The sequence below is a fragment of the Engystomops pustulosus genome, chromosome 7, assembly GCF_040894005.1.
Source record: "Engystomops pustulosus chromosome 7, aEngPut4.maternal, whole genome shotgun sequence".
Taxonomy (NCBI): domain Eukaryota; kingdom Metazoa; phylum Chordata; class Amphibia; order Anura; family Leptodactylidae; genus Engystomops; species Engystomops pustulosus.
Genome location: NC_092417.1, coordinates 163,317,077 through 163,341,009, shown reverse-complemented (window position 1 = coordinate 163,341,009; position 23,933 = coordinate 163,317,077). Strand labels below are relative to the sequence as shown.

The 23,933-nt window shown below is 42.6% G+C and overlaps 1 protein-coding gene across 4 annotated transcripts in view; it reads right to left on the bottom strand.

The window, feature by feature from the left end:
* KIAA1549L (KIAA1549 like) overlaps nucleotides 1-23,933 on the bottom strand; it is a 97,150-nt gene that overhangs the window by 16,173 nt on the left and 57,044 nt on the right. For 3 of the 4 annotated variants that reach the window (XM_072118625.1, XM_072118628.1, XM_072118629.1), the window contains 6 exons: nucleotides 22,634-22,809; nucleotides 18,735-18,862; nucleotides 18,039-18,071; nucleotides 13,610-13,773; nucleotides 11,472-11,689; nucleotides 2,109-2,241 (listed from right to left, as the gene is read on the bottom strand). In XM_072118625.1, coding sequence (XP_071974726.1) covers nucleotides 2,109-2,241; nucleotides 11,472-11,689; nucleotides 13,610-13,773; nucleotides 18,039-18,071; nucleotides 18,735-18,862; nucleotides 22,634-22,809 — 852 coding nt within the window. The remainder of the gene's footprint in view (nucleotides 1-2,108; nucleotides 2,242-11,471; nucleotides 11,690-13,609; nucleotides 13,774-18,038; nucleotides 18,072-18,734; nucleotides 18,863-22,633; nucleotides 22,810-23,933) is intronic. The other variant, XM_072118626.1, reaches the window with a different exon arrangement.

Below are 23,933 nucleotides of genomic sequence, written 5' to 3'. Positions count from 1 at the left end.
AAACTATTACAAACTAGTTCCAACCTGCCACCAATGTGTCCCCGAAAACAACAGAGAGTCAATTCCGAAATTTTCCTAGGGATACATTAAACTTTTCAACAAATTGTGCATAAATCGGTAGTAAAAGTGAACTTTATAATACATGTTATCAGCGGAAAGTGCTTCTTTCGGAAGTTGTCTTATTGCATAGAGTCTATGGAGAAGGGAGGGGGGAGTGAGTCACAGCAGCTAGGTCTCCTTCTATTAGATCTTAGACAACTACACATTATAGATAAGAGCTGTAGAGAATAATACGACCATCGAAAGAAGAAGACAATCACATAATAGTCTGCACATACACTAGACTACTAGATTCTGATTATGGATAAGAGAGGCAGACTTTAAAGGGGTTGGCCACTATTAATAAACTTTACCAGACCCTAAACTGTGCAAGACTCTAATTGGGTCACCCAAATAGTGCTTACCCTGGTAAAGTTTCTGTAAATCCGACGGGTTATGTAACTTCCTGTGACATGTTGTGTCCTGCCTTTGAGGGCATGGAGGAGGCCGTGCAATCGTTACTATATGCACCCTCATCCGTTATAACCACTCTTATACAAGAAGTTCCAGGAACATGTGAATGTCCTTGGTACGCTCCTGCAACTACTGCTATGGGAGTGGTTATGACGGAGAAGGGTGCATACACTAATGACTGCATGGCCTCCTCCATCCCCTGGAAAACAGCAGGACACGAAACTTCACAGGAAGTAAACCTGGCAGCTTTACCCAAACTTTACCAGTGTAAGTACTATATGGATGACACTATTAGGGACTTGTACTTACCCTGATAAGCTTTAGTGATAGTGGCCAACCCCTTTAAAGGAAACCTACCATCACAATCAAGCATGAAAAAATAGGGACACTTAATCATAGATCCAGGCACTGTGAATGTGGTAATCTTCTTATATTTATTATCCATGGCCTCCTTCTTTCTAAAAATCAATTTTTAAAATTATGCTAATAAGCCTGAAGGGCTCTGTGGGAGGCACCAGAGCCCCTCAGTGCTGCAGCTTCATAGGATGTTACAATGAGCAGAGCATGTCTCCTCCTTCTCCTACTCCCCCCTCCTCCCTCTGTCTGTGTAATCTAGCAGAAGCAGGAAGTGCAGGGAGGAGGGGAGACCTACTCTACTCATTGTAACAGCCACTGAAGCTGCAGCACTGAGGGACTCTGGAAACACCCACCAGAGCCCCTCAAGCTCTTTAGAATAAATACATAAGATTAATAAATTACAATAATTACTGGATCTCTGAGTAAGTGCCCCTGGTTTATCATGATGGATTTTGATGGTAGATTTTCTTTAAGCTTCCATACTGCCCTATTTGATGTATGTCCAGCAGCGATCACACACGTATCCAATAGACAGGTAATAAGTTTGATGTGACTGTGGAACAACCCATTGAACTACACAGAAAATATATACTGTACATTAATGGTTCTATACACTAGCGTCAATTTTTTAAAGGGAACCTATCAGCAGGAATTGACCTAATAAACCATTCCCAGTAGGTTGGCACACATATGAATACCTTCCAAATCATGTTTCTTTATTGGGCCAGGTTGGTGGCATCAGGCAAAAAATCTACTTTAAATTGGTTGTAAAAAGCCATAGAGGTTGGGCTGTGAGAGGGGTTAATCTGCTTCACAACATACTGGTGGTAGTTTATTTGGTAAATTTCTGTTGACAGGTTCCCTTTAAAACTTCAATGCATCAAAAATATTTAGCATATTGCAAATAATCTTTACTAAAAATCGCCAACTGTTTTCTGTCTACTGCACCTATACAGACGTATCTGTCTCCAAGGTTACAGACTACAAATAAACATTCTGTAGTCTGGTCTTGGGATTCATACTGAATGTTAGCAAGAAATAGATGATGGAAGGAAGTGATGTATGACTACACAGGGTTTGTTGTCTGTCACCAGGGAGACACAAGAGTTACATAGGAGCTGCAGACAGAAAAAAATGATTATTTTTATTTTTTAACATTTTTTGCAAAGTTACCTTCTCTTTGCAGTTTGGATACGTATGGTTAAATTTATCAAATATGAAGACATCACAACACTCACATCATAACCACTGTTCCTGATTCCACGTCTGGGTCTCTCTCGGGTCACAAGAAGATCCATCTCTGTTTCCCCTGGGCTCGGGCTATTGAGAGACTGACGGCTTCTATAGGGATGGTTCTTCATGGAGGATTGCCTATATGAAATATAGTGCACCGGGTCACAGAGGTAGAAATCAAATAGTAATCAATTCATCTAAAGCTCAGTTCCCATCCCTTTAATATTAAGAGTACGGTCACGAAAGGGGGTCCCATGTGCCCCCAATAAATGGATGTCACCACTGGTCTACAGAGATATATTTATTAATAAGACCTCTAAAGATTGGAAAGGGAAGCAGCCATACAATGGGTGTCATTACTCCCTTCCCTCCCGATTGTTTGTTAAATGCCCTACATCCAGATTGCAGAACAACCCCTTTAAAGAGCATTACCATTTTGACAAAGTTCATTGTCAAATACTGGAGGCAGATCTCCAAGTCCACCCCACCGACCTCCATTTCAATTATAAAGTTCAGAGGAAGGTTAGTGCACATTGGGGCTCATTTACTAAGGGCTCCGCTGCCGCACTTTCGTCGGGTTTCCCGACTTTTTCCGTTTTGCGCCGAATTCCGCCAGGATTTTGGCGCACGCGATCAGATTTCGACCGACGGAAAACCCGTGTGTCGCAAAATCAAGCACTCACATGCACCAAGAAGAACCAGGTGAACTCCGGCGGACCTAGGCGCAGCAGCGACACCTGGTGGACATCGGGCGCACGACCTTAGTGAATCACCGGGATGACCCGAATCCTCGTCGGAGAACGCGCCTCAGGATCGCGACAGGATCGGGTAAGTAAATCTGCCCCATTGTGTAATTAATCAATGCATATGCAGTATTCTTTGTGTTCTTAAGCTCCCCCTAGTGGTGTCTGCAGATCTTACAATTTTATTAGAGTAGTCTTCCAGGTCCAAACAAGCCCTTAAAGAGAACCCGTCATGCAAAATAACCCCCCTAATCTAAATATATTTTCATAAACTGCTATGAGAAAGCATTGCCTCTATCCCTTCATTGTCCCTCTATATGCCTATAAACTTAAGCAATGAGGTCCTAAAGCTGTATACAAATGACCTGTGAGATGTGCAATGAGTCATTAGCATATTCAAGCTGTCCAGCTTATTCATGAGTGGGCGGCACGGCCACACCCCCAGTGCTTGACTGACAGCCTGTATAATGATGTGCTTCCTGGTGCTGGTGGCCACACCCCCTGCAGCCTGTGTGTGTGTATAGGAGAGATACAACAGGTCCAGGCTGCAGCCATGTTATAGCAGAACATGTCAGGTACTTGTGTAGCTGATGTCTGTGTCTCTGTGTATTAGGAGGACAGAGCATGTCAGCAGATACAGCGCACACACTAGCCATGCTTTACTATACATTACACACAGACATGAGCAGGGGGGGGAGAGGGGAGGGGTAACAGGAGTGACATCACTGCCTCTGACCATGTGACCAGCCTCATTTACATGATAAAGAAAAGATGATTTTGCAATGATTAATGTATGAATTGATTAGATAAAGGTTGGGATGGATCCTTGTGAGCTGCTCCAACAGGTAGAGGTGACAGGACTAGTGACACAGACCTGATGACAGGTGTCCTTTAACCAATCATAGCATAGCAAATAAACCTTTCATGAGAATAAAAGCACACATACAAGACCATAGATAAATGAAACAATGCAGAAATAATCGTTATTTTATGTATGTAAATTAACCTGCAAATTACTATCGTTTCAGTGGTTGACTATTTTTTACTGTCATGTCTTATTATATTTTTATATGTACCCCATTACCTGCAGAAGTGCTTCAGAATCTGATGTTTCTATATAGGATTTATTTATTCATTTATATAAAGTGCCCCAGGGGCGGGGCCAATGTACCTGATTTCTCTAGTAACAGCTGCAAGTGTCCTGGATCTACTCTGGAATTATTGCCCTTTAGTCACGATTTTAATTTTTTTAGCCATCGCATTGTGTAGAAACATTGACAAATAGGGCCCGCCCCTTTTGCACATGTCAAAATATTTGCATATTAATTTCTGCTTTGTTTTTCTGGTTTGTGGTCAGAAAAGTGGCTTTTAAAGGGACTGGGACACAATAATCAGAAACTGGTGTTAAGTACCCAGCATATGATTCTGACCCCGCCCCCAGCGCTCACCGGGTCTTTTTCGGATCTATCAGTAACCCTGGTTTGCGCCTAATTTGTTTTTGTATTTCTCCTCCTTCCAGGTGTTTGCAACCTGATCGAACATTGATTTGTGCCTAAAAGGACACAAATATTGCGTGAACCACTTCCGACATACGTAGGAAAATCTATAGTGTGATTTTTTTTTTTTTAAAACTTTGCAGCTTTTTTAAAAAAAAAAACTTTTAAAAATAATCCACATTTGACAAAGGGCTGAAACTACAGAGACAAATGAGGTGCAAAAAAATAGACTCACAAAAGGCACAAGGGGGGGAGGGGGGAGATAAATAACCCCCAAAGTGTCTAGCGCAGAATTTTTCGGATTTTGTGTATGCCACTATGTATTTTCCATTAGCTGTCAGTCTCTGGATCTGTGTAGTCTGTGAAGTATTGATTCTGGGGATTGTAAAGTATTAGGTAACGGAGCTGCGGTATGATCCGGCTGTGCATTGTGCTTCTACATAGCGCTGCTGCAGTGTCTGCACAGTGTCACACTGTTCTCTCCCTATAGGAGTATGTTAATTCCTATTGACAGGTTCACTTGCTATATTTCGCTCCACATTGGCAGCTATATAGCTCCCGGGACAGATCCCTGCCTTGTGTCAAAGAAAACTGAAATCTGGACAACCCAAGAAAGTGGGGGAATGACAGAGGGATCGTAATATATATATAGGCGGTCCCCTACTTAAGAACACAATAGTTATGAAAGGTGTCTAAATTAAGATTTATTGTTAATCCTGGTTCTCATGACAATCCAACATTTTTAAAATCCAATTGTCACAGAGACAAAAAAAAATTTTTGTCTGGGGTTACAATGATAAAGTACAGTTCCAACTTACATACAAATTCAACTTAAGAACAAACCTCCAGAACCTATCTTGTACGTAACCCGGGGACTGCCTCTATATATATGCACTCACCGGCCACTTTATTAGGTACACCATGCTAGTAACGGGTTGGACCCCCTTTTGCCTTCAGAACTGCCTCAATTCTTCGTGGCATAGATTCAACAAGGTGCTGGAAGCTCCTCAGAGATTTTGTTCCATATTGACATGATGGCATCACACAGTTGCCGCAGATTTGTCGGCTGCACATCCATGATGCGAATCTCCCGTTCCACCACATCCCAAAGATGCTCTATTGGATTGAGATCTGGTGACTGTGGAGGCCATTTGTGTCCAGTGACCTCATTGTCATGTACAAGAAACCAGTCTGAGATGATTCCAGCTTTATGACATGGCGCATTATCCTGCTGAAAGTATCCATCAGATGTTACAGGGTACATTGTGCTCATAAAGGGATGGACATGGTCAGCAACAATACTCAGGTAGGCTGTGGTGTTGCAACAATGCTCAATTGGTACCAAGAGGCCCAAAGAGTGCCAAGAAAATATTCCCCACACCATGACACCACCACCACCAGCCTGACCCGCTGATACAAGGCAGGATGGATCCATGCTTTCATGTTGTTGACGCCAAATTCTGACCCTACCATCCGAATGTCACAGCAGAAATCGAGACTCATCAGACCAGGCAACGTTTTTCCAATCTTCTACTGTCCAATTTCGATGAGCTTGTGCAAACTGTAGCCTCAGTTTCCTGTTCTTAGCTGAAAGGAGTGGCACCCGGTGTGGTCTTCTGCTGCTGTAGCCCATCTGCCTCAAAGTTCAACGTACTGTGCGTTCAGAGATGCTCTTCTGCCTACCTTGGTTGTAACAGGTGGTGATTTGAGTCACTGTTGCCTTTCTATCAGCTCGAACCAGTCTGCCCATTCTCCTCTGACCTCTGGCATCAACAAGCCATTTCCGCCCACAGAACTGCCGCTCACTGGATGTTTTTTCTTTTTCGGACCATTCTCTGTAAACCCTAGAGATGGTTGTGCGTGAAAATCCCAGTAGATCAGCAGTTTCTGAAATACTCAGACCAGCCCTTCTGGCACCAACAACCATGGCACGTTCAAAGGCACTCAAATCACCTTTCTCCCCCATACTGATGCTCGGTTTGAACTGCAGGAGATTGTCTTGACCATGTCTACATGCCTAAATGCACTGAGTTGCCGCCATGTGATTGGCTGATTAGAAATTAAGTGTTAACGAGCAGTTGGACAGGTGTACCTAATAAAGTGGCCGGTGAGTGTATATATATATATATATATATATATATATATATATACACAATATCACCATTGTTCTACCTATGGAATCTACTTTATAGTGTAACAAACACCAATGCATTGTCCTGGTAGTTGCTCCGTTTGCCCTTCTCCCATCAGCCGGGAATACAAGTCGCTGCCTCCCACTAGAGGAGAAGACGTATCCCCTGCTGCGGATGCGTTTAAAGGCAACGCACAGTACTATTACTCCTATCCTGTATATATAGGCTCAGCACAGTACTACTACTCCTATCCTATATATATATATATAGGCTCAGCACAATATTATTACTCTTACCCTGTATATATGGACACTACACAGTATGACTACTCCTATCCAGTATGCACTGTATGGGTACAGCACAGTACTACTCTTAACTTTTATACATGGGCAGTGTAAAGTACTACTCCTTTCCTGTATATATGGGCACAGCACAGTACTACTACTCCTATCCTGTATATATGGGCACAGCACAGTACTACTACTCCTATCCTGTATATATGGGCACAGCACAGTACTACTACTCCTATCCTGTATATATGGACACAGCACAGTACTACTACTCCTATCCTGTATATATGGACACAGCACAGTACTACTACTCCTATCCTGTATATATGGGCACAGCACAGTACTACTACTCCTATCCTGTATATATGGGCACAGCACAGTACTACTACTCCTATCCTGTATATATGGGCACAGCACAGTACTACTACTCCTATCCTGTATATATGGGCACAGCACAGTACTACTACTCCTATCCTGTATATATGGGCACAGCACAGTACTACTACTCCTAGCCTGTATATATGGGCACAGCACAGTACTACTACTCCTAGCCTGTATATATGGGCACAGCACAGTACCACTACTCCTATCCTGTATATATGGGCACAGCACAGTACTACTACTCCTATCCTGTATATATGGATATAGCACAGTACCACTACTCCTATCCTGTATATATGGCACAGCACAGTACTACTACTCCTATCCTGTATATATGGGCACAGCACAGTACTACTACTCCTAGCCTGTATATATGGGCACAGCACAGTACTACTACTCCTATCCTGTATATATGGGCACAGCACAGTACTACTACTCCTATCCTGTATATATGGGCACAGCACAGTACTACTACTCCTATCCTGTATATATGGTATAGCACAGTACCACTACTCCTATCCTGTATATATGGGCACAGCACAGTACTACTACTCCTATCCTGTATATATGGTCACAGCACAGTACTACTACTCCTAGCCTGTATATATGGGCACAGCACAGTACTACTACTCCTATCCTGTATATATGGGCACAGCACAGTACTACTACTCCTATCCTGTATATACAGGCACAGCACATTACTACTACTCCTAGCCTGTATATACAGGCACAGCACATTACTACTACTCTTATCCTGTATATATGGACTGAATAGTAGTACTACTGTAGATACTGTATGTTTGGATAGATCATAGATAAAAGTCTGTGATGGGGTAAGCCTGGTGATAAGAGTTATGTCCTAACCACCGCATAGGGGATAAATGTCTTATAATAGATGATCCGAGTTCTGCACACCATCCCGGTAGTCTCATAGAAATTTATGGAACGGAGGATGAATTGTGCACCATTGACTTTTATGGAGCTTTTGGGTAGATTACAGGATTTCGGAAGTGTCTCTCTGTATAGGAAAGATTAGGGGGACTTGCAGTTCTGGTTCCGGTCATCTTCCCCGCATCAGATATTAATCCCCAATCCTCTGGATAGGGATTACATTCCTATTGAGTTTGTTTACCTCAAGAATTTTTGCCTGCAGTATTTAGGCACATGTGAGCCCGATATCATTGTAGAAATAGAGAAATATTACAGAATAAAACGTATTTTCATTCCAAATGCACGGCAAGGCTTTGATGTAAGCTCAGTGATACGCTGGGTAATACTCTAGTATCTTACAGTCCCCTGTGTTCATCGCTGACCTAATTGCAAAGGATCGAAATTGGAAGTAAGGCAATCTCCATGGCCATCTCTAGGAGGCTTCTCATTAGCCCAGTTACACTATGTGCGCTACTAGTCGGGGTCCATGTAACATCACATCAACGCTCATGTAACCCAGGGACAAGATAACCCATCTCATCTCTATTCCATGGTATCCTCACACACGTATCATCAGGATTCCCATCCATCCCTGTCATAGACAGTTCTCACTTAAAGGGAACCTGTCAACAGCTTTGTAAACCACTCAACTACTACTACTCTCAAGTAGGGTATCAAGAATCCTTTCTAGGATTCCCTCCTTTATGTTAAAAGTTAACCTATTTTTAAAAAATCACCTCCAAAGTCCTATGCAAATGAGCTGAGAAGAGTCACTTTTTGACTGAGGTGGGTCACATTGAGAAGCTCTACTACCAATCTCAAGTAGGGTATCAAGAATCATTTCTAGAATTCCATCGTTTATGTTATAAATTGTCCATTAAGTTCATTAACCTATTTTTAAAAAATCAACTCCAAAGTCCTATGAATATGAGCTGAGAAGAGTCACTTTTTGAATGAGATGGGTTGCAATGAGAAGCTCCAGTATAAGTGCCACTACAACTATTCTTCTAGTGTCATTTTAAAGGTAATATCATTATCTATGCTGTGGGACCAGAGATAAGAGCAGTTTAAGACAAATAGCTGCCCTTAGAGACATAGTTGGGCATTTGAGCTGCAGAGAAATATCCAGTCCCAAAGAACCACCATCTCAATGGCAGCGATATACAATTCCTATTTTTTGGTATACAAGACACAAAAAAAGTCCGACAACAGAATTTGCAAAGTTTTGCACACCCCACCCCTGCCATCAAAACTGGTGCAGGTTTTCACTGATATCCACACCCAGTTGGTATAGTAGATTATAATCCCATTGCACAAGTTGAATTACTAAAAGATCAGAACCCCTTAGTAGTTCCGGATTGTTGTATGCTGGGCATGCTGACTATTAAGAATGGGGCCAGTCTTAGTACATCTGCCCCAATGTTTTTCCTGAAAACTAAGATTCTTAACTTTACAATGACACCAGATGCATGGTTCTAGGAGCTATAGAACCCATTGTGTCAGGATCTGATCTGGTGGCTTTTAGGCAAAAAAAGTGACTCGTCTCTGCTCATTTTCATGGCTTTGGAGGAGATTTTTTTATAGGTAAACAGTTGAGTTTTCACACAAAAGAGGGAATTGTAGAAAGGACATTTTATTCCATACCGGAGGGGGCTGGTGGTTTAGTCGGGTAAAATCTGGTGACAGGTTCCCTTTAAGTTCCTATTTGCCCCCCATTGTGCTGATACTGTGTGATTTACACATTTCAATAGCTGCTCATTAGCTTGTATAGTCATTGCAGAGCCGCAGTGGGTGAATAATACAATTCCATCCGGAGTAGAAGGATTCCGCCAATTCATTCCACATTCTGCTCCGCCACTGCCTCTAATTCTTAGTCATCGGTCACTCCAGACTAAATGTGTTTATATGCCATTAACTAACCCAGCGCTTTGTACTTATTTTACTGCCTGTAATGTGCTTAATACACACTGGTGCCGAGAGGATGCGTCACATTTTACCAGCGGAATATTAGGGTTTTGACAAATTTCTATTGTATTTTTATGATTTCAGTTCTCCTATTTGCTATGTTATGGTGATACATGAGACTATATGTATAATAGAGACTGGGGTGAATGCACATACATACAGTAGATAGTAGAGAATGAGTGGAGTGGTAGGATACGTTCTCAAGCTGCTCCTACATTCATTCAGGGGAGGGTGACCCCTATTTGCATGACTGTAGGGATCACTGCACAATCCATATGTTATCCCCTATGCACAAGGAATTTACCTTGGCAACGAGCGAGATGCACTATACATTTTGCATTAGATGGACTTGTCTCTTCTACCTGGGACCGCACATGTTTCAAATGAATTACGCTATAACTTTACCTTAGAGTGCTATTTGCCCCCACTTGCACGGCACAGCCCTACCGCCCCTGCTCATGTCTGCTACGCTGACCCCTACTGGTGGCAAAGTCTCTCCTTATATCTACTTTCAGATATCTATGTCTTATATATGGACATAAGTTTGGCCAACCACCCACTAACCCATGATACCGTCATCTCTACCTACAGCTACAAGGTACTAAATACCCCCAAGGATATGTCTCATCGCATGGGGTACAATTGCTAGGATCCCTACAACCATCAGAATGAAGGGCATCATATATGCCGTGCTATACTGAGTTCCATCATTGACTTGTCCTGTGGCCAAACCAATCTATGGCACTAGTCCTGTGCCCCCATGACTTCAAGGGGACTCATGACAAAGGTCACAGGATGAGTGTATACCAGAAGGGTGACATCAGAGGGCAAATAAGGGGCAATCCTCAGGGCTGTTGATCACCCCTACCCTGTAAAAAACCCTTTTAAAACACAGCACAAAACTGTCGACTGTTAATAACTCAGACTCTTCAGAGGATGAGGCCATGGAGCTCTGAACCCCTCCCTCTCCATAATAGGTTTTCAAAACCCCTCCCATTACAAAAGGTTTCCAAAACTCCTCCCACTCCAGAAGAGGTTTCCAAAACCCCTCCAACTCAAGCAGAGGTTTCCATACCCCCTCCCACTTAAGAAGAGTTTTCCAAAACTCCTCCCACTTCCCTCTTTTAAATAATTTTCAAAATATATCCCTAGTATCCTAGTGGGATCAACTATAGAATGGCGCCCCCTCCACCCTATCCAGCAGTAATGTATCAGATTATTGTGTTCTCACATCTATACTGACATTCCTGTAGGTGACTGTGCCTCTGATGCTGCCCCCATTTTGCTGCATGTGGTGCTGCCTGAGGCAAGAGACTCAACTTGCCTCATTGCCGGTCCAACCTGTATAATGTCAAGGAAGCTTAATAGCCCTATAACAGGATACATAATAGTCATTTCTCAGCCATAAATTGTCCCTGTGAGACGTTGTACCTGTTCTTAGGCTCGGCAAATGGAGATGAAGTATCCGTCCCGGCATCCAGCACATTGTCAATCTCCATCTGAGTTTTGGCATAGACCTTCCTCTTCCTCTCATTGAGCGACTTGCTTTCTACGGGAGGGAAATCGTAGTAGCCCTTCCTCTTCGCTTTCAGGCGTAGTTTGTTGCGATAGTGTTCAATGTCTGATTTCTGCTTCAGGGCTTTATTAACCTGGTGGGCGTAAAGTCAACTTTTTAGGACGTTGATGTTTTTATTGAGACTGAAATATGAAGATGGACCAAAGAAGGAATTGCCAAGAGGTGTCTGACCACTGCGACCCTCAAAAATGGGGAATGAATGGAGCACAGGCGTCGGATAGAGTTCTACGGATACTGCCAATTGAGTCCACCATGTAAGAGTGTGGAGACTTATAGCCATTGGCTCTCCACTTGGGGGGGATTCTGCGAAAATATGCAAAGTTTTCCAAGATGGGTTAAGGAAAACCATGCAGCTCTGGAGGTGGACAAGTGACATTCTCTTCTATTTGACTTTCGAGCCCGATTCGGTTTGGGAACTTTTGGTCCCCTATTCTACTGATTACTGAGGGGGGAGTCTTAATGTTTAGACCTATAGAAATCAATGGATAAGTGTCTATTATGGAACAACCCCTTTAATATGAATTCAATCAAATCCACCGATTAAGGCAGGGCCATCCAACTATCTAATACATGGCGGCCCACCTAGAGCTCTTCCGTCATGTATTTACAAGGTCAATGACTTTCCTGAAGGTCACAAATAAGGATTTTATAGTGCAACACTGATATTTTGGAATATCTATATACTGGAAATACTAAGAAATACCCATGTTATATCTCTTCCTAACAGGATAACATTAGAAGGGAACATCTGCCGCACTATGAGGAATGAGCTATTTTAAGGATTACTCCACTAATTAGAGACTCAGGCAGACATGACGCTTGTTGTTGGGTAGGCAAAGGCAGGATCTAAACACGAGGCATCTGTACACAATCTGTACTCACTGTGATGACCACAAAGACATATTTTGTGTCATCCGCTGACAAGTACAGGTTGTCAGGCTGAGTTCAATCCCTTGACGGGAGCGGTCGGCTGTATGGTAACACCCATAGATATAAATGACTATGAGGTCCAGTTCCATATAGAGGCCTACAGAGGATTTTTGGTCAGATCCATATAAAATATTAAAAAAAAACATGGAGCGAATATGATTTCTAACTGGGTTTCAAAGAGGTTGTCCCACAATAACAATTTACCACCAATACAGAAGATACTGTAAGTATATCAATGTCCAGAGTCCAGTAGTGGATTCTTATATGGGCAATTTGGGTGGCCGTCTCGGATCCACAGCTTATGTTGGGTTAAGGGGGCGCAAAACCTAATAGATAGTCAGGGACCCACAACTTCATCCTACCCTGCCAGGGTTCCACTAATAGGACCCACAGTAATTAAGGAAATGGGGGCATCAATATGCTTAGTACTGCTCTTGTCTATCTCCATATGACCCATGCAGAATAAATGGAGCCAAAACACCACTGTTGAGAGTGGGACTACTTGTTGGACATCCCAGTGGTGAAACATCAACCAATCAGACCCTTATTATCTACCATGTGGGGAAGAGAGAAATACTAGGGAATAACCGCTTTAAGGGCACCTCATACCAGGATATATATCTCTAGTTAGGGTGAGAAATCATGCAGACTGTCCTTGTAATTACCTCTAATGACCCCACCGCCCATAGTCTTTGTGGAAGTGGACAGCATTCTCCATTGATAAATTGGAATAAGTCATCAATGTGAGATAATTGGGGGGTCTAACACTTGGGAGCTCCACTGATCAGCTGTCTGTGGTTCCAGAATCAACCCAGAACAGCTCCATTTACTGTATAGTGGCTGGCCTGGGTAATTACAGGTTGACTTCCATTCAAGTCAATGAGAACTGAGCTGTAGTAGTTCCGCTTGGCCACCACACTGAGCAATGAGCTGTTCCCCCAGGTCTATAAAATAGAGGAAGCTGATCTGTGGTTGTCCCAAGTGTAAGACCATATAATTTGGATGACCTAGCCCAAAAATAGGTCATAAATAACAACTATAGTAATAACACATAATAACCTACCTCTCCATTGATGATAGACATCTCCTGATTCCGGTCAGACACGGTGAGGGCGGGTGGTCCGGACACGGGTTTTATGGCAATGAGCTGCACCGAGCCGGAAGATGAGTCAAAGGGGTCAGACAACATTTTGTGAATGTTCCCCTCCTCCTCATCGCTGATCGGCACTGGAGGAACAATGATGCCAGTTATTACCAGATTATTTCCGAAAATATATAACAAAATGATGCACAATAACCAACCAGGGCTGGGGCAAAGAGACAACACCCTGGACAACCCAAGGGTCTTTGGCTTTTGAAGCATCACAATAGACCACAAGACTCGCTCCCCTCCGGTTCCTTTAAATAACCTTTAAGAAAGGCTTCTATGGGTTAAAGGAAATGTTCTATGTTACTGGAGCTGTCAGTGTGAGCGGTTTTAATAGGCAGAGAAGAAAGATCAGACACAATAAAGCTCAGCAGTGGTGCAGCCCTAGTCCAGGCCATCTCCATCCTCAGGCCGCTGGTTTCCATTAAAGGTCAAGCCAATTTATTATCTGTAATGCATAGCAGGAATTGCTATGCCTTTATGGCGGAGGTGATATTTTAGTCACTGGTCTACTGATTGTACTGGTGAAATCGAGGAATGCAGCAACCTTCAAAATAAAGGTTTTAACTTAGGGCCTTAAAGGGACTCTCAAAAGAGGCCACAAAGTCACACAGTTTTTGGTCAGGTTTTCGGCATTCAAAAGTAGCCAAGACTGACCCTACCGAAAACAAAGGTGTGTTTTTAGGGAGGATTCTAAAGGAAATCTACCATCAAAATGAAGCATGATAAATAGGGGACACTTACTCATAGATCCAGGCACCGTGACTGTGGTTATCCATGGCCTCCTGCCTTCTAAATCCAAATTATATAATTATGCTCATGAGTCAGAAGGGCTCTGTGGGAGTTACCAGAGCTCCTCCCTGCTCTGGCTACACAAGGCTATTACACTGTGCAGAAGCACTTCCCCTCTCGCACTCTGTAAGATTACAACAGGCAAAAGGAGGAGGGAAGTACCATGGGAGCAGGTTTAGGGTGAGACAAGGTAACAGCCTTTAAAGCCAGAGCATAAAGGAGCTCTGTCTACAACATTTGGGCTCATTAGCTTAATTTTAAAAGTTGATTTTAGAAGGGAGGAGGCTATGGATAAGAGGAATAGGAAGATGACCACAGTCACGGTGCCTAGATCTATGAGGACGTGTCCCTGGTTTATCATGGTGGATTTTGATGCTAGATTTCCTTTAAGTCACTTAAAAAATACCAAAAAAAACTTGAAGAGGAGACTTTACTTTTAGTAAATCAGCAACCCCAGAGATCTGTGTAATCATACCAGAAATGTGAAAAAAATGGATTGTAGCTTTTATAAGTTCGCTGGGGGCATGTCCTCACACTGCTTTGCTCTTAGTTCTCTGCATTAAACTACTTCACTGTCGCTCCCCTCTGCTCTTAGTGACTAATGTGGTATCCAACCAGAAATGTGCTACGCTTTCACCTTTAACTCTCAAAGCAGAGAGTAAAGAACACAGCAGTGTGAGGACAGGTTAATCCTAAGATTTATTTTACAGTCCTGCTGCTACTTTAAAACACACACACAATGTATAGTTGCACAGATCTCCAGGGCCAATACCTAGCACTGTGAGCAGTACAGGATGGTGACACCTGCTGAAATATTACTATTACCTCTATGTCTATGATGGGGGACAGGGTTGTGCTATGTAAGAATTTAAAAAAAAATTACCTAAATAGCTGGTGTCAAGATGTGGAAAATCCCTTTAAAGCAATTTTAACAGGATGAATAAATAAAAGCCTCCTATAGAAACCCGGTCCTCTGCTGTGCGCATGAATTATTAAAGACTGGCCAAGTCCAGGTGATAGGTCTCCTACGGAGATCTGTAATGTAGGTCACTGGGGTATATAATGTATACAGTGTGTAGCTTCATCACATTCTATGTGATTGTTGTAGGTGCCATTACATCCGTAATCCAGAGAGCGCACATTCCATCCTTTACTGGTTCCGTCTAGTCGGAATATACCGGCCCTGCGGTGGGATTATTTACTGCTATTGTTCAAGACCGAATCTGAGATCGTATTTTCTCACTAACCTCGACAGACTAAAGCAGCGTATAGCTCATAATGTGAACTGCTTCACAGCCAATAAACTGCGCTCAATGGCCGCCAGCAGACTGATAAAATCCGGGCTATCTCCATCCGAAGGCCATAATACCCAGGGAACAGATCAAGCCAATCTAATGGAATGGTTCCTCCTTGAAGGAGTACTCATGAATTTGTATGGTGCCATTGATTTTTTTGTAATTACTTCCTGTACTTGAATTTACATCCAGGGAAAATTAAAGCCTCCTTAAAGGCTTTAGAGGGAACCTGTCACCAGGTTTTACCCCACTAAACCACTAGCTCTCTCAGGTAGGAGATGAAATGTCCTGTCTAGAATTCCCTCTTTTATGTGACATTTCACTCATTTACCTATAAAAACTGACCCCCAAAGTCATGCAGATATGACTCTTCTCATCCCATTTTCTTATGAGATGAGTCAAGTTTAAAGGCCACAGGTGGAGAGTCACTTCACAGTTTAGTTCTAAAGTTCCTAGAAATATGGTGCTGGTGTCATATTAAAGATAAGAATTTTGTTGTTCAGATCATATGAAATGTATGATTCTGTGATCTACAGAACCGGACTGCAATTAAATAATAGGAGGGAACTGGATCTTTAGCTGCATCTCATATTTCCAACTATGGGGCACATTTACTTACCTGGTCCATTCGCGATCCAGCGGCGCGTTCTCCGGCGAGGATTCGGAGATTGCCGGGATTCACTAAGGTCGTGCGCCCGATGTCCACTAAGTGTCTGCCGGAGTTCACCATCCTATTCCTGGTGCAGGTAAGTGCGTGTCAAGCGACACTTTTTTAAAAAAAATAGCGGGATTTTTCCGAACTGTCCACGTTTTTCGTCGCATGCAAGCCGGCGCCGATGCGACACAATTTGATCGTGTGCGCCAAAATCCTGGGGCAATTCGGTGCAAAACGGTAAAATTCGGAAAACCCGGCGGAAAAACCCGATTCGGACCCTTAGTAAATGTGACATGACACAAAAAACATGTTTCTACGTACTGTAGAACAGAAGATAGGGGCTTCTGAAATGACACTACCCCTATAACCACTAAACTTGCCTCATATCAGTGGAAAATGAGGTGAGAAGAGTCACATTTGTCTGATTTTGGAGTAGATTTTCTATAGGTAAATGGATGAAGTATCACATAAAAGAGTGAATTCTAGAAAGGACATTTCATCCCCTACCTGAGGGACTAGTTTTTAAACTTTTACACTACTAAACTTCCACTCCATTCAGGTAGGGTAGGAAATGTCCTTTCTAGAATTATCTTTTTATGTTAAAACTCACCCGTTCACCTGTAAAGAATCAGCTGCAAAGTCATGTGCAAATGAGCTAGGAAGAGGAGAGAAATCATTTTACCTAAGATGAGTCACTTTTAGAAGCTGGAAGAGTAGAGTTATTTTAGACACCCCTGTCTTTGGATCTATAGGACCTAGAACCATTTTAGAATTGTATTCAAGATAATAGGCAGTTAGATGCATAAGCTGGAATAGGATCTTTATCTGTAGCTCATATTTCTGCCTATGTATTCAATTGACTGCAACTTTGGTTGTGTAGATCACAGAACAATAAGTCTGCTGCGATTTGAAAGATTAGATTTTTATCTTTAATATGATACCAGGTATGGTTCTGGATACTATGGAGCCCAAGATAAGATCTTTTGAAGTGATGCTCCCCCTCCAGTCTCTAAAAGTGACTCATCTCAGGCAAAAAAGTGACTCTTCTCAACCCATTTACATATAAATTTGATGGTGATATTTTTTAGGTGAACAGACAAGTTTTAACATAAAGAGGAAATTATAGAAAGGATATTTCAGACCCTATCTGAGAGGGCTGCTATTCTAGTGGTGTGTAAGACTTTTTATTTTAAAAGGCTTTTTTTTAAATCTGCCATACACCCCGATAACTTACATGTGATTTACTTTGGTCACACAGAGCTGATTTTGGAGATGGCCTTAACCAGGTCTTAAAGAGACATTCCTATCGGTACGATATGCCATTACTTTGGCCAACCTTTGGGACCACCATGACTGTATTCAGTCCCGCCCACTAGGTAGCCAAATGCCTAGACAAGGTGAAAGAAACCTCAACGCCATGACCCCTTCATAAAAAAAATGGTGGGGTGCCGAAGGTCAGACCCAGCTGATCACACATAGCAATATCTGTAAGCCACCAAGTTATAAGACAGGAATATCCCTTTAAGTGAAGTCACAGATCTCCCTCTACCCAGAAACTTTACCATATGTTAGTAACAGGAGATCAGTAGGTGGAAGATCTTACCAATTTTTTTGTTTCTTTTTGGTTTTGAAAAACCTAAATTTTAAAGAAAATATAGTAACAAGTCTTAATTCTAAATTGTGTTAAAAAGTGGAACAATAACATTAACCAAATTTTTTTAAAAAAATTGTGTGCTTCAGAAGGAAATAGACTTGGATTACATGTGGTAAAATAAGAAAAACGTGATTGTGTTCTTTTTGAAAGAGCGCCACACCTGTCTGCAGGTTGCTTGCGGTATTGCAGCTCTTTAATTGAAGGATACTGAGTTGTATTTGAGACTAGTGTGATGCTATTTCTAGAAAGAAAAATAAGCCATTTTTAATGTCATTTCCCATGTACAACCCCTTTAAATCAGTCCTGGAAAAATTCCTATCAAATTTTATGGCCCTATTAAGAATTTTATGGACTTGCGGCACAGTAGCGGGGGCAAGTGTAACCATTCCCATGCCAGCCTCCTGCGAGACAAAGGAAAACGTGGAAGTATTGTGGGCGTGCAAGATATTGAGATAAAGAGTGTTGAAAAAATATTTTTTCAAAATTTACATTTTTAAAGCATTTTAAAGGCTGATATCTAATTGGTTATGCATCAAGTAGTGTTGGAAGTGGATTATTCTAAGCATGAAGTGAAATCATGTACGTGGCATTGCAGATGATGTACGCCGATGGCTACAGAGCTATTAGCGGGGGCGCCCTCCTCACCGTTCCGCTTGCCAGCCTCATCCTTTGTCACTCGGTGCTGAGCCATTACTTTCTGCGGAGTGCTCCCGTCTGAACTGGCCTCCTCTGATTCGTTGCTGATGACGGAACCATTTTCGCAAGGCGACCGGCTACAGGTTACCATAGCAACAGAGACAAGTGTTAGAGGAATCATTTCAGCGACTCGTATAACGAAAAATGTCAAGAGCTTTCTGGAGCTATTGTGCGTTTCCCCTTTAATGGATGCAGCAGAGCTGGGTTTTTCATGTGGTACAACTTGTAATATCACCATTTTGGGTCACTTTTATTATAAATGTATAATATGGTGGCCTGAACGAGGCCTAGTAGTAAGAATGTCTTTGTTGCTGCTGACAACCAATCAGAGCTTAGCTGTTATTTTTCAAACTGCTGTGGAAAAATGGAAGCTTCTCTCTAATTGGTTGCTATGGGCAAAAAGCAGGCCTACTGCTGAGGCCACATTCAGGATGCTGCACTAAATTACGGCTGCTAATTTCTTGGGGTTTATAACCTAAACTAGCATCATATGACTGTAAATTCTGGTCAGCAGTCACAGAATATACACTCACCGGCCACTTTATTAGCTACACCTGTCCAACTGCTTGTTAACACTTAATTTCTAATCAGCCAATCACATGGTGGCAACTCAGTGCATTTAGGCATGTAGACATGGTCAAGACAATCTCCTGCAGTTCAAACCGAGCATCAGTATGGGGAAGAAAGGTGATTTGAGGCCTTTGAACGTGGCATGGTTGTTGGTGCCAGACGGGCTGGTCTGAGTATTTCAGAAACTGCTGATCTACTGGGATTTTCACGCACAACCATCTCTACGGTTTACAGAGAATGATCCGAAAAAGAAAAAACATCCAGTGAGCGGCAGTTCTGTGGGCGGAAATGCCTTGTTGGTGCCAGAGGTCAGAGGAGAATGGGCAGACTGGTTCGAGCTGATAGAAAGGCAACAGTGACTCAAATCGCCACCCGTTACAACCAAGGTAGGCAGAAGAGCATCTCTGAACGCACAGTACGTCGAACTTTGAGGCAGATGGGCTACAGCAGCAGAAGACCACACCGGGTGCCACTCCTTTCAGCTAAGAACAGGAAACTGAGGCTACAATTTGCACAAGCTCATCGAAATTGGACAGTAGAAGATTGGAAAAACGTTGCCTGGTCTGATGAGTCTCGATTTCTGCTGAGACATTCGGATGGTAGGGTCAGAATTTGGCGTCAACAACATGAAAGCATGGATCCATCCTGCCTTGTATCAGCGGTTCAGGCTGGTGGTGGTGGTGTCGTGGTGTGGGGAATAATTTCTTGGCCCTCTTTGGGCCCCTTGGTACTAATTGAGCATCGTTGCAACGCCACAGCCTACCTGAGTATTGTTGCTGACCATGTCCATCCCTTTATGACCACAATGTACCCAACATCTGATGGCTACTTTCAGCAGGATAATGCGCCATGTCATAAAGCTGGAATCATCTCAGACTGGTTTCTTGAACATGACAATGAGGTCACTGTACTCAAATGGCCTCCACAGTCACCAGATCTCAATCCAATAGAGCATCTTTGGGATGTGGTGGAACGGGAGATTCGCATCATGGATGTGCAGCCGAAAAATCTGCGGCAACTGTGTGATGCCATCATGTCAATATGGACCAAAATCTCTGAGGAGCTTCCAGCACCTTGTTGAATCTATGCCACAAAGAATTGAGGCAGTTCTGAAGGCAAAAGGGGGTCCAACCCGTTACTAGCATGGTGTACCTAATAAAGTGGCCGGTGAGTGTATAATCTAGTTGTATTTTGGATGTGTAAATCATTTTATCGTAATTGAGTGAGTTTTACAGTAAAAGTAACAATTTTAAGAGGTTAGGATTAAAGGGGGTTTCCTGCTTCAGCAAATACCTGATATTGTTTGCATGATAAAAAGTTATACAATTTTCCAATATACTTTCTGTATAGATTTATGGATCTAGATCTCTGCTTGCTGTTATTCTATAGGAAACTTGCAAGCCCGGAGGCATATAGCCGTTGGGCTAATGACTGCACAAAGGGGTCTTAGTTAGCGGGGTTCTATGTACAGGAATAGGCCCTCTTTAACTGAAGTGGTTTTTCCCTTTCCTTTCTGTCTCCCTGCGTATCCCAGGGAGGTGGGGGCTACGTGACTAGGGGCGGGCTTGTGTCGTGGGTGGTACAGGAAGTGAGCATAGCTTAAATAGGGGCTGCAGACGTCACTCACCCTCTTTCCGGATTGCGTTTCCCACCCGCCCTCCCTTTGTTTCAGGTACTTTCGGCGTTGCTTTGTCACAGCTGGCGGTTAGTTGGGTTATTTGGCCTACATGCCCATTGGCTGGCAGGCATACAGGTGGGAGGGGTTTTGTTGCTCTTGGTTTGTTATTTAAATTTGTTACCTGTTCAATTTATGTTTTGAATAATACAAAAAAATAATATAAAAAAATACGAGATGTTTATTACATTAATATATAAAGCTGTGGCCGACCCTCATGTCAACCCACATATGTTTAACTTTAATACAAGTCTCTGTGTGTTTATTTATCGGCGAAAATTGGTTTAGGGTTAAAGGGGCCTGTGCTCCCGGTGGTTTATGGTTTTAATTTTATTTGGGCAGTCTTAATTGTTTACTTCCTGTGGATAAAGACTGGTCCCTGGTCATGTGATGTCACACAGGTGCCCAGCTCATTATATCCCAGGTCATGTGCTGTTGCACAGGTGCACGGCTTGTTATAGCGCTGGTTATGTGATGTCACACATGTGCAAGACTCATTATATCCCTGTTATGTGATATCACACAGGTGCCCAGCTTGTTATATTTCTGATTATGTGATGTCAAATAGGTGCACGGCTTGTTATAGCGCTGGTCATGTGATGTCACACAGGTGCATGGCTCGTTATATCACGTGTCATGTGATGTCACACAGGTGCATGGCTCCTTATATCCTTGGTCATGTGATGTCACACAGGTAGGCGGCTTGTTTTATTCCTGTTATGTGATATCACAATGGTGCACGGCTCGTTTTATATCACGTGTCATGTGATGTCACACAGGTGCGTAGCCCGATATATCACAGAGAGTAATCAGAGTTGTTTGTTATAACAAGCAGTGCACCTGTGTGACATCACATGACCAGGGACAGGTGTTTATCACAAGGAAGTAAACAATGTAGTTTCCTATAGAACAACAGCAAGCAGAGATCTAGAAAACTGTGAGGAATTGATACAAAATGTATACTGAAAAATGTTATAACTTTCCATTATAAAAAATAATGAGATTTATTTGCTGAAATGGGAACACCCCTTTAAGTGCTTGAACACTGGGACCCCAACTATAAGAACAGGGGACACAAAAGCCCTATGCAAGTGAAGTACTATGGTATCTACAAGAACATTACTCCATTAACTTATATAGCACAGTAGCTTCATTATTGTTAGGGGTCTGAGCTGTTAGAGCCTCCAAAAATCAGACACTTATCGACTATCCTGTGATGAACATCATTAGAGAGAAAACCCCTTACCTGTAAATGGGAGTAAGTCTGTGATTCCTGGGGTCCCTCCCCTGGAGATCAGGAGAACTGGTACCTCCCCAAGTACCCCACTCCGTGCTTCCCTATGGCACTGATAGAGATTGCCACTACCACCACTCATTTCATATAGGGTGAAGAGGCACCCCTGTTCTTGTGATCACGAGGGGCACCAGAAGTCATAACCCAGTGATCAGTCCTCTGAATAGGTTATTAGAGATGGCAGTGGAAAAACGTATTAAACTATTCTAATGAGCCATTTAAGTCAAGTTCTATCAGTATCTCGTTAGGCAATTATTCTACGAGGGAATATATATGGTTACACACAATACAACAATGTTGGGGTCACACCTCTTTCTATGGTCTGAAGACTTGAGCATCTTCTCCGTGCTGCCGTCCTTTGTGCTGTCTCTTTCTTGGGACAGGTTGAGTGATGGCACGACCGTCTCTTGAGTAACAGGGAGCATCTCCTCGTCCCCTCCTGTCTGTCCGAGGTGTTGCTTGGCGTAATCGAAACCTTGGACTGGCTGTAAAAGGGAAGGTGACATTCCTGAACCCCACACATTACTTATCTGGGATGACTTCATTGTGATTTCCCATGGGAGGTCCATGGTCATGGATTAAACCCCAAGGGGGCAAAGGGTGAGGCATCAGAATGTCAACTATAAGGGGGGCAGCTGATTTATCCAATGATGTATAGTGATAGCCTCTGCTTATGGCTTCAGGGAGGGGAAGCCAAGAAGAGCTGTCACTTGTTTCTAGTAGACCACATTCAGACGTCTCCTAATATAACAAGACATTTAATCATAGACAAATTCACTGATCTGACAGCCTGAACACATGGATGTCCTTTTTGCTGTCAGCTTTCCAAGGGCTTTCCCCAAAATTTCTCAATATGGGATATTTTATGTGTGGATTAAGAAGACTAAGCGGAACCATAGAAGTGTGAAGCCCAAAGATGCCCTAAGTCTGGCATAAGACTGTCCTATCATTACTATGGACCACCAAAAGAGGGGTCTATTAAATTCATGCTTTCGGTTAAGTTCAATAATCATTTTTTTCTATTTTATACACAACTTAAAGGTTTTTCAGAATAAACTACATAAAAGGGTCCATATAATTCATGTCCACCCCCTTAATAAGCCTTGCAATATAACTAGAGATATTTCCAGGAGTTTTGACCATGCAGTCAGTGTTGGGCATTGTCCCTGAAGATCTGTCTAATCATACCTCTGTGAATGTTAGTAGAAGCAGGACTGTGAAAATGCTTCTATATCTATCTATCTATATGTATATATATATCTACATGGTTTCAGCATTGTAGGACACAGCAGTGTGAGGGCACAAAAATAGCAAAATAAAAATCAATTTTTCGCAATCGATCAATCGAACACAGTCCTGCTGCTACTAACAACACACACAAAGGTATGATCACACAAATCTCCAGGGACGATAGCTAACACTGGCTGGTTTTTTTGCATGCTCCCACCTGGTGATGGACTCCCTTAAATGAGATCCAGTTACTTCCAAGTATATCTGAGAAAAGACACCCCCTTTAAGGATAAATTACAAGAATGATCATTCCTTATCACACCACACGTGTGGTGTGTCAGAAGACAACACTTGGAAGCGTCTCAAGCTATTTTGGCAG